The 12,239-nt window shown below is 42.3% G+C and overlaps 1 protein-coding gene across 1 annotated transcript; it reads left to right on the top strand.

Moving 5' to 3' along the window:
* The first annotated feature begins 9,990 nt into the window (after positions 1-9,990).
* Positions 9,991-10,915, top strand: LOC126931773 (60S ribosomal protein L7a-like). The gene has a single exon (XM_050750228.1). The coding sequence runs from the start codon at positions 10,049-10,051 to the stop codon at positions 10,847-10,849; it is 801 nt and encodes a 266-aa protein (XP_050606185.1). The 5' UTR covers positions 9,991-10,048; the 3' UTR covers positions 10,850-10,915.
* Positions 10,916-12,239: the final 1,324 nt, after the last annotated feature.

The following is a 12,239-nucleotide window of genomic DNA, read 5'->3' as shown; positions in this document are numbered from 1 at the left end:
GAAGTTCAGGGGTCAAATGTTTGTTGGAAGTGGATTTTTCATCACTGCATAACTTCCAACAGCTTTTCTAAACACTGAACCTATAACAGGGGCTTGCAGAAGACTGTAATGATATGCAGAGGATTCCAAACTTATTTAACCGTGGGGCACTTTAAGAGTGGGTGTGGACGGAATCTCGTGGGATTACTATTTCACAGAACATTATATTATTTCTTTTGGAAGCGGTCCCTTAGATCTTTCTATTAAAGAAGTACTTTACCTTAGAGCACTTGGATATTTATTAATTTATGGGCTTCCTGCAGATATAAGGATGTTTCTCTTCTACCTTCTCCAGTCTTCACCAGCTGCCTTTGTCATGAACAGGCTTCAATTCCCACGTCCGCCCTTTGTGCACACTAGAGGGTGGTATTGAGCCTGTTTAGAATTTCCCACACTTGGGATTGAGAAAAAGTGTGAAGTTGCTCTTCCTTTTTACACAAATCAGGGAGGAATAAGTACCCCACAGCTGTTACTCTTACTGTGAAAAACATTGTGAGGCGCAGAATTTTGTTCAAAATTCCTAAATGACAGAAGGTCTTGAAAACCACAGACCAATGCTCCTAAGAAGTTTCTCTGTCTGTCCTTCCATGCCTGGGAGAATCAAGTCCTCATCTGGGCTCTCTAGGGGTTCATGAGTACACAACACTGAAAAAATAAAATACAATAAAATCGTGTCCCTGTTTCATTGTATCTGGAATATTACGATGGTTGGAATGGAGTTGACATGTTTGACAAACTTATGTCACACAGACAGTTCTGAATAAACTCATTCTTTTCTTAGCTATACCCAACTCTAACCTTCCTACCTTCTACTCAGTCTTCAAGACAGTTCAAATTCTACTCACCAAAAGACTCAAAAGCTGAGGGAATCACCATCTCTGAACGCTTACGCTCAGTCGTGGATTACTAAAGTCTTAGAATAATCTTTAAAAGTTTTCATTTACGTTCCTTTTTCTATCAACTCTATTGTAAGGGCTACTAGAATAAGGGCAACATGTTACACTTGCCCATGTTGCCCAGCAAAGGATTAGAAGCTTGACAGAAGGAAACAGGTATCTGCTGAGTTCCTACCATGCAGCAGGCACTGTGCTGGGTGCTTTCATGCCTCTGCTCAGTTAAGCCTGAATTTGGTTGGCTATAAAGCCTGTGGTCTTTTCACAAGATTGTAACCATTCAACGAGTACATTTAAAATGGCAGAATATGTTGGACAATCTCATGTCCTGGTGTGCCTAGATCAGTCTTGGTTTATATCTGTTGTCCTGGCATAATTATTAATATTATCTCCTGTCACTCTCAAAAGTGTTGCAGCTTGGTCTACAAGTTATATGACAACCAATCTCTGGAGCCAGACAGTTTGGGCTGGGACCTTGTTTCTACCATTCACTAAGCTCTGATATTAAGCCAGTTACTTAACTTCTCCAGGCTTTGGTTTCCTCATGTAGAGATTGAGGATGATACCTTCCTTAGCAAGGTTTGATGACGATTACACAGTAAAGTGCTTGGACAAATGACTGGCACACTGTAAGCACCCAAACATGACAGCTATTGTTCAAATGAGTTCTTGATCATGTGAGCAACACCAGGAAGGCACAAAGTATTGCAGTCTGAAGTGACTCAGGAATGACAGAGAAGCTAAAACCTGAGTGCCAGGTTTTTGTTTGTTTGTTTGTTTTTTGTTTTTTGTTTTTTTGAGATGGAGTCTCATTCTTATCACCCAGGCTGGAGTGCAGTGGTGCAATCTTGGCTCACTACAACCTCCGCCTCCTGGGTTCAAGCGATTCTCCTGCCTCAACCTCCTAAGTAGCTGGGATTACAGGCACCTGCCACCATGCCTGGCTAATGTTTGTACTTTTAGTAGAGATGGGGTTTCGCCATGTCTGGCCAGGCTGGTCTGGAACTCCTGACCTTAGGTGATCCGCCGGTCTCAGCCTCCAAAGTGCTGAGATTATAGGCGTGAGCCACCGCGCCCGGCCCTGAGTGCCTGTTATAAGGAGAAAGCAAACATCATAGGTAACGAGTAGTGAGTAATGATGGGTCTACAGCAGTGGTTCTCAACGTGCCAACCCTGGACCAGCAGCCTCAGCAGCTGGGAGTCTGTAAGAAGTGCAGATTCTCAGGTCCTAACTCAGACATTGTGAGTCGGAAACTTTGCAGGTAGGACCCAACAAGTTGTGTTTTAACTAAGCCCTCCAAGTGATTGTGATGCACAGTAAGCTCTGAGAACCTTAGTGGTTCTTAGAACCAGTGGAGCTGTGGGGTTTTCCTGGAAAGCAGAGGGATCAGCTGGGAAGCTCCAACCAGCAACAGAACAACCTGTTTAACCAGGGGGCTTCAGGATCACTGTATGCCAGGACTCTCGTGTGGAAAGCAACCTTAGGGAGCCCTAGTCTGGAGGTTGCAAATGTGGACTCAACCTCCCTAATGTGCCCCACATGTGTAATTTTATTTGGCCCGTTAAGAAGAAATTAGCCAGAAATAAAAAAGTTAGGAAATGTACATAGAAATTCTGATTTCTAGCTTCCCTAAAAAATTCAGAAGATTTGGCATCTCTGAGCCCCATGCCCAACTGTCCATAATTGACTGCACTGGAGGAACAGGTGCCTGCTTCAAGCTTGCAGCTTCCAATTTCCCCTAATTCCCACCAGGCCAGCGTTGGTCCTGTCTATATGTCACCCGTCCTTGTTCCTACTTGTGACTTCAGTGCTGTCCCTGCTTAAAGATGAGACAGGCCTGGAGAGTTTAAGTGATTTGTGTAAGGTGTGTGGCCCAGGCTCTTGACATTACCCTGTGTGTTGTGGGAGGGGAGTCTCTGATCTTCTGAGCCAGGTCTTGAAGGAGAAAGAATCTGGGAAGCCAGAAGACTGGTCTTGCTGAAGTTCTTAAATGTTACTATATTTTGCAATCCTGGGTCAAGGATTAAAAGTACATATTTTCAAAATTGCCCCCACCTCCAGTCCCCAGTCTGGTTTAGGGGTTGGAGAACCGAGCCCAGGAATCTGCATATTTAAAAAATCCCTTTTTCCCCTTTCTCTACCCCACCTTCATGATTCTGAAGCAGATGGTCCAGAAAACACACTTTGGGAAACACTGGGCTATTTGGAATACATTCCAGGGGGAATCTATACTCAGATGGAGTGGAGAGTGGGCCAAGCAGAGCATGAGACCCTGTCTCAGGCTATGCCCAGAGAAGGGAGCCAAAGGCACTGGGGAAAGATGGGCAAAAGACTTAAGTGTGGTAGGACCAGATTAAGTTGGGGTATAACAGCCTGAGAAAGTTCTAACACATAAAATATAAATGTCCCTGAGCCAGACCATGTAGTCTTTGATAGGAAGAACAGGAGTGATGGCGGCAGAAAAACAATTAGGGATGAGATTTCATAGCGTGGCAGGAGGCAGAGTTATTAGGACTGAAGGTGAGACCAGAAATTCTAGATTTGTGCCTCTTGGAAAGAAGACGGAGGAGATTACATGAGTACCCCTCAGAACACACTAAGACCAGCCTTGAGTATAAAGACCATCCATCCCAAATGAAGGGAGGGCCCTGACCTGAATCCCCCTGGCCTCCATCCTCCTCTGACATCCCATTTCCTTTCCTCACTGCTCTTCGTCCACTCTTTTCCACTCACTTACAGGTGTGGGCTTTTTTCTTCCTCCCTCCCTTCTCTATCTCTTTGTCTCTCTGTGTCTTTTACTCTTTCTCTCTCTGTGTCTTTTTCCTCTCCTGACCCCCTCCCAATATCTAACTCACAAACCACACAAATAGTCACAGTATCAAAAAATACTAAGGAGAAAATCATCCATCACCAGGCAAAGAGAATCCAGGGGATGAAATCAAACCCCTGAAAAACGTTTCTCAAGTAATAAGTCCTTGTCAGATTCCAACCAGCCTGGGTCTCCAAATCGAGAGGCAGAGGTATTTTTCTTCTGTTCCAAAGGCATGAGCAACGTCCCACAGAGCTCTTCCGTTCCCACTGTGCCTTTTCCTCTGACTGTTGCTGTCAAATATGCTTTATCATGTCATTTTAGCACCAGGCCTGGCGCATTTCTCAGTATAGTAAAAGCTAATGAACCGTATGGCTTTTGGCAGGATTGGGCAATATACATGCTCCATTTGGAGCAGAATAAGTCCTTGGAGTCTCTGCCTGTGTGAACAACCTCAGGCTGTCTCTTGCACTTCATGGGTCTGTAAATATCATAGCTGTGGTCACTGCTCAGAATTATTAATATTTCAGAGGCCTGCTTTGACCCTACCCCCTACAGAGGAGGCTTTGGTAACACACAGCTTCGCACTGGACCCCGTCCAATTGGAATTTATGACTGGAAGTGGCAAAAGGCCTGCATTATAGCAATGTCTCACCTTCAGCTGGCTCCGCAGCTTGGACCCTAAGGACATCATGGTATTCAGTCAATTCAAAACCCATTTATTGTGTTCCTAACATGTGCTGAGCACTGTGTTTAGATGCTAGAAATGGAGATATGATAATGATCCAATCCTTGCCCTTAAAGAAAGTGGTCTGGTAAAGAGAGAGGGCCATGAAAACGGGGTCCCTTGTGCTAATAGATTTCATGTACAGCCCTTTACGGATTTTAAATTAAAGCTGCCCATTCTTTCATTTGGGTTTCCTGAGCCCTTGCTGCTTGCAGTGTGGTCCTCAGACCAGCAGCACAACCTTGAAGCTTGTTTAAAATGCAGAACCTTGGACGCCACCACAGACTGAATCAGATTACAGTTTCAGATGACTCAATATAAATCAGGGCCTCCCAAACCCAGATAGGTTCAAAAATCACCTGGTGGTCCCATATTTGTTTTAAATGTCAGGGTAAATATTTTCAAGTGCCTATTCTTGGGCTTTACCCTTAGAAATTCTGGCATGTTAGGTTTGAAGTAGGACTGGAGATTTCTTTATAAGCACTCCAGATATTTCTGATACAGCTGATCTGTGGACTGGCATTTGGGAACTAGCCTCTAAATCTGTGGTTCTCAAATCTAGCTGAACATTAGTGTCACCTGAAGAGCTTTCAAAATTCTCGATGCCCGACCAACATTCTGAGCAATTAAATCAGGAACTATGGGGCTGGTGCTGAGGCATCAATACTTTTAAAGATCTTCTAGTGGGCAGTTAAGGTTGAAGACCACATTTTGAAACCACCATTACCAAAATTTTAACTACATAATAATCACTCGACACAACTCCCAGTCCCCACCTCTAGAAATTCTGTCAATTTAAGACTCCAATTTGAATAGCAATGCTCTAAGCAATACAATGGGGTCAGCAGAATCCTAGTAATACCAAATTGAGAAGGAGGCAGAGCTAGGGCTGAAACAACTTTCCTGGCCCTAAGCAGAGTACGTGCTGCCTGCACACTTGTCAGGCAGTATACTGAGGGCTACACTGGGACTACCTGCATCCTTTGTGATGACAAATTGAAGTTCAGACTCATAGTTCAATAGCCTTAGTCCTTCTAGTCTTCTCGTGAGCTCAAGTTTCAATGGTTCATTCCTGTTTCGTTTTCTGGGGTCAAAGTCTCTATCTATATAGCTGGTTCAGAGTCTCACCTCCTCCAAGACAGAAGTATTTTTCTCACCCACACTGAGCTCAAGACATATGGCTTTCTTTCATTTTCTCAAATGCATTATCTTCCTTCTATTTCAGGACCCTTTGCCAGAAATGCTGTCCTCTCTCTCCCATTCCAAAGAGCTGTTCCCTTTTAAAAGACCCAGGGCCCAGGTTCCTCACCATACCAATCAATTTAGAACCTCCGGGGATTGGATCTAGGCACCAGTATTCCCTTTGCCAGAAATGCACAAACTGTTCCCTTTGCCAGAAATGCTCTCCTCTCTCTCCAGTACTTCTTCAAGAAAGCCTTTTCTGAGACCCCCAAATGAAATCAGATTCTGCTATTGGATGCTTGTATAGCACCTTGTACCTTTCCTTCATCATGCTTGCTACAGTTTTGTTAAGCCTTATGTAAATATTTGAACAATTTCTCTAAACAAGTCTAATTAAGGCAGAAACCATATCTCTTTTGCTCAGAACTGCATTCCAGCCACTTGCATTGTGCACAGAATACAGTAGGGACTCAATAAATACTTGTAAATGTAAAGCACTCTTTCTACACATTGGAGGTCCTTACATATTCGCCCCATCAACCCAAGATGATAACTCATTTGCCTTAGACAGGTACCATTCTCATCCTAAGACACTCACTCTAGGCCCTGCTAAATCTTCTGGGCATCTGCCACCTCCCTGCTGGCTTACTACCCACTCCCAAATTTTAGACTCTGTCAGTCTACATGAGGCTCCCTGTCACTTCCAGGCATAGCTGTTACCATTCCCCATCTCCCACTCCAAACTGTCTGAACCTCCATGGATCCTTTTTTTTTTTGGCAGAGGAGAGCACTCTGGCACTGACCTGACAGAGTTCCCCAGGTGTTTACTCTCCATTACACTATTAAGCAGGAAATACGATTACCACTGTTTTTAAATATCTTGTGATCCTCACGTATAAAGCAGGCATAATAGTGCCTACCTCAAAGGACTGATGGAGAATTATATGAGATAACCTGCATTCACAGTACATTGCACAGTAAATATATATTTGGAATTTTTATTACTAGTAATAACTTCAAAAATCCCCACTGGACCCCACAAAATGTATTAGCGCTGCTGTTTGTACTTACTAAGATGATGGAAAGCTAATATGGATTTGACAATTTTAAATGAGCTCGCATTTTATTTGTTATGACAGTATTACAATCCAATAGTACATCTAGGAATGGAGAATAAAGCTTATTTCTACTTCAAGAAAATATATGACATAGCCAAGGATTAAGGTCCTTTGCACAATTCCATGCCCTAATCCTCCCACACTATGTCCTCCGCCTTCAGGTTGAGAAACACAGCTTGAGACTCTAAGCTGAAAGTAAATACTTTGGAAAATTTTATGCATCTGGTCTCTTCCCTCTCATCTGATTCTTTCTTTAAACACGTTCTGTCAAACAAGCCAGAATACCAGCCCTTTGATGCAGAAGCTGCTGCTGTCCAGGCATATAAAGATTGGGACTTTCAGCCCATCCATTTTGTGGCAGAGAACTTAAAAGATGTCAAGGCTGAGCTCCAGTGAGTGTGGGATGGGGTGGAGAGTGTGGGGAGGAAATCTCAGTGTGGCTTTAATCCCACCACAGAAGGCGTGGGCAGGCTTGAAAGGAGAATAGCTCATACCTCTATTCTTTCACTCAACAAATCTTTATTGAACACCCTACTAGGTGCCAGGAACTGAATATAGTACTACGGACTTCTAAGCAGTGTGACCTGAGGCAAGTTCACTTTCTTAAACCTCCAATTGTCCCCTGGGAAATGGAGATAAGAGGGTTGCAATGGGTCTTAACTAAGGGAATGGAGGCACAGGGACTGGCACATGATCAGTGTGCACCGAATGCTCATTCCTGAGCTGTTGTTCACATGTGAGCAAGGTGGCTGCCATGTTGCCATCATGAAATTTCCAGGCAAATGGGACACAGAGAAAAGTACACAGGAAATTACAATAGCTCTTGATAAGAGTAACGTAGGTGTGTGGAGCACACAGGGGCACCTAATTCAGACTTCCTGGAGGAAAAAAAAAACATTAAGGCATACATTGAGACATTAAAGGTGAGTGTCAGTTCCTCAGGTGAAGAGGGCAAACAGAGGCACATTCACTCCTCTCCTACAAAGAACACCCATTTCCAACAAAGGGACTAACCTTCACTGCACATTGAAATCACCCCAGGATCTTTAAAAAGTACTGGTACATAGTTCCCACCTGAGAGGTTCTAAATTAGTTGGTATGGTGAGAAGCATGGGTTCTGGGGCTTTTAAAAGCAGTCAGGGCTATAAGCCACTAGGTCTTTTCACAGCTAGGATGAGGCCTTTGCCCTAAGCATATCAGGCTTTTATCAGCCTGCCTCTCTTTCCCACCTAACCAGAGGTACCCAAATTGTTCTCTTTGGGGGAATCAATGGTAATCATTCTGCCATGATGGAGTCAATATTTCTCAGACTTTAAAGTGCATATAAATCACCCGGTCATCTTGTGAAAATGCAGGTTTCAATTCAGTCAGTCTGGGATGAAGCCTCGATTTTGTGTTTCTAATGAGCTCCCGGGTGATATTGATTCTACTGGACATCAAACTGGGATATGGCTAGCAAGGACTTTTATCTAAAGTTTTCCAGTATTTCAAAATTTGAAAGAGCATAATTTTAATTGCATAGAAAAGCATAACAGAGTAAATTCCAAATGAGTGCTGGAACTATAAAAGCAATAGAGTATGTTATGCCTATCCCTGTTCACATGATATGCTTTATTTTTTTTTTGTAGGCTAGTTACTAGGAAGTTGGCAATAAAATGCACAGTTATGCAACAAACTAGGTTTGGGCAATTGGTTTTTGTTAGAAAAGTAAAAATATATGTTCTCAGAGAGCTCCCTATAGAATGTCTTGGAAACCACTGAAGAGGAAGAAGTCACAGATAAAGCCACATAGAGAAGAATATAGCATAATTATTGAAAATTTTGTCTCTGAATTCAGACTCCTTGGGTTTAAGACTGATTTCTACCATTTTTTGCTGTGTATCCTGGGATAAGGTAATAAACCTCTCTGTGCTTCTTTTCCTCACTTATTAAATAAACAGAATAACCTATTTCCTTGAGTCATTGTGAAGATTAAATGAAATAAATGCAAAGAGCTGAGAAAAGTGTGTCTGTAGAGGATAATATATGATCAGTAAAAGTTAGCCATGATTTCCTCACTTAGCCTGGGATATATTTGCACATTGATTAGGTCGTAACCCTGTGACTTTTATGAATTCACTGCTGGCTCACCCAGTCTTTGAGATAGCACTCTGCCCAAACACCCCTGTATTGTAGCTGCTTCCCTAACTCTCCTAAGCATAGATTCTTTAACTCAATGCTATGTAGTTATTCATTCAGCTACTGCTATGTGCCCACCACCTACCAATCACTGTGCCAAGTTCCAGGCTAATGAAAGACACATCTTTTGCCCTCAAAACTTACAGGTAGGAAAGGTGAAACCTTTGCAAATAAAACAATAACAAGAATAATAACAATGATTACTTGTGATTAGAGGTAAAGACAGAAATAGACCTGAGGTTGGAGGATCATGGAGCAGCTTCTCATTCTATCTTATTTAGGATGGCCTTTGGTTCTCAAATTCAGAACTGCAACAATGCTTTATCATAAATGTTTGCCATTTGACCTGTAAGCTCTTCTTATTTGCAGTTTTGGGTTATGTAATATTAAATAATGTCAAATTTCACTGATATCATACCATTGAAATCCTACATTTTCAACCAACTGAAAATGACAGATACAAGTTAAGACACACTATCAGAACATAATTTTGTCACTGTCATCTAAATCAGGGGTAAGCAAACTTTTTCTGTAAAGGGTCAGATGGTAAATATTTTAGGCTTTGTGGGTCTTGCAGTTTGTCACAATTACTCGACTGTATCATTGTAGTGCAAAACCAAACACAGACAACCTATAAATCATGTGGCTGTGTTCCAGTAAAACTTTATTTACAAAAATAGGCAGCAGATCTACAAATCTTAGTTTAGAGACCACCCTCCCCATCAAAGTGCCCATTTTCATTTGACACTTTCTTTACTCAAACATTCAAGACAAAATGATCCCACACCTTCAAAGATATAGCAATCTCACTGTCTTATTTGCATTTTTCATTTATTCATGAAATGCTTGCTTATATGTGATCTATAAGATGCATTGTCAAAAAAGCGGTATTTATATCTTTATTTTTAAGGCTAAAGTTTTATGTAATGCATATGGCTGTTTTCTACAGTGACCAGAAAAGCTGCAGAAGGAAAACTCTAAAGATTGTATAAGAATTCATTATTTTTAGAAACTTAAATGAGAAAGCCAGAGAGATCACTTACACTAACAGACACAGTGGTTAAGAATGTGAACTCGCTCTCTCTCCTCCTGCCGCCCAAGATGCCGAAAGGAAAGAAGGCCAAGGGAAAGAAGGTGGCTCCAGCTCCTGCTGTCGTGAAAAAGCAGGAGGCCAAGAAAGTGGTGAATCCCCTGTTTGAGAAAAGACTTAAGAATTTTGGCATTGGACAGGACATCCAGCCCAAAAGAGACCTCACCCGCTTTGTGAAATGGCCCTGCTCTATCAGGTTGCAGCGGCAGAGAGCCATCCTCTATAAGTGGCTGAAAGTACCTCCTGCCATTAACCAGTTCACCCAGGCCCTGGACTGCCAAACAGCTACTCAGCTGCTTAAGCTGGTCCACAAGTACAGGCCAGAGACGAAGCAAGAGAAGAAGCAGAGGCTGTTGGCCCGGGCTGAGAAGAAAGCTGCTGGCAAAGGGGACGTCTCCACTAAGAGACCACCTGTCCTTCGAGCAGGAGTTAACACTGTCACCACCTTGGTGGAGAACAAGAAAGCTCAGCTGGTGGTGATTGCACACGACGTGGATCCCATCGAGCTGGCTGTCTTCTTGCATGCCCTGTGTCGTAAAATGGGGGTTCCTTACTGCATTATCAAGGGGAAGGCAAGACTGGGCCGTCTAGTCCACAGGAAGACCTGCACCACTGCCGCCTTCACACAGGTGAACTCGGAAGACGAAGGCGCTTTGGCTAAGCTGGTGGAAGCTATCAGGACCAATGACAACGACAGATACGATGAGATCCGCTGTCACTGGGGCGGCAATGTCCTGGGTCCCAAGTCTGTGGCTCGTATCGCCAAGCTCGAAAAGGCAAAGGCTAAAGAACTTGCCACAAAACTGGGTTAAATGTACACTGTTGAGTTTTCTGTACATAAAAATAATTAAAATACAAATTTTCCTTAAAAAAAAAAAAAAAAGAATGTGAACTCTTGCTGTACTACACAGGGTCAAGTCCTGGCTCCACCATTTACTAGCATGTGACTTTGGATTGTTCTTAAACATTTATTGCCTCAATTATTCCTCTATAAAATGGGGCTATTAATAGTTCTTCATAAGGTTATGGTGAAGATTAAATCAGATGACCAGTGTAATATTAATAGAACAGGGTACCCAATAAGCACTTAACAAATGTAGCTATTGCTTTTGTTCTTTTCACTTTTGCTTGTGGAAGGCAACCTTACCTTGTGCTTGCCTTATTTTTTCTGCCAGGAAATGTGCTCTGAAGATCAAGAGGTCCTTCTCAGCAGGCTACAATCTGATCAGCTGCAGCATAGATGTGTTGGACTCACCCCAAAGAGTCAAGATGGTCTTCAATGAAATGAGAGCAAATTTGGAATAACTCTGCTTTGACCTTGAGAAAGTTTCCTAAGCTTCAGCTACATATCTTGGGGTAGCTTTTATCTACTCTGGGATTTTTCCAAGACTGTTATATGAATCATGAGAAGGTTTCTTAGGCTGTCATCACCATGTTTAAAAGCAAGAGTATTTGGTGGCTATTCCTACATGATTATTTTTTCCTTTGCTGATTCCACTTTGTTTCTATTCTCATTGTCATCTCTACTGAGATATGTTTTGTGGTTGGAGCCAAAGTTTCTCATATATATGCCATTTGGTAAAGGCCCAGAAGTCCTCTATTTTTGACCTTCTCCAATTTTTCAGCAATCACTATGCCTTGTAGACTTGTGCCAGCTTAGAATACTATGTAGAGTCAGTCTTGGACAGTTTTGTCCAACAGGCTATCAAAGGGCACTCCAGATTTGCTGGATAGATGGACTTTTAATTAAGCTGTATGTACCAAGGTGTCTGAAAACTTTGAAGCAAGAGAAAATTATGTGTAAATTACCTAACTTCGTGTCTGGCATGTTCTAGGACAACACTGTTGAATAGAACTTTATGTAATAATGGAAATATTGTATATTTGTGCTACCCACTACGGTAGCCACAGCCCCATGTGACTCTTGAGCACTTGAAATGTAGCTCTTGCGAGGAAGGAACTAAAGAATTAATGTAATCTCTTTTAATTTATTGGCCACAGTGCAGTTATAGGACAGGTTGCATGTGTTCTGTAATTCTTGAAAGTCTTGTCAAAGCAAGTAGTACAGGTTGAGTCTCCCTTATCTGAAATGTTGAGACTAAAGGTCTTTCAGATTTCCATTTTTTTTCCAGATTTTGGAATATTTGCATATACATAATGTGATATCTTGGAATGGGATCCAACTCTAAACACGAAATTCAT

This window comes from Macaca thibetana, chromosome 11 (genome assembly GCF_024542745.1).
Source record: "Macaca thibetana thibetana isolate TM-01 chromosome 11, ASM2454274v1, whole genome shotgun sequence".
NCBI classification, from domain to species: Eukaryota; Metazoa; Chordata; class Mammalia; order Primates; family Cercopithecidae; genus Macaca; species Macaca thibetana.
The sequence above is the reverse complement of the archived record's forward strand: the minus strand, read 5'-3'. Positions and strand labels throughout refer to the sequence as shown.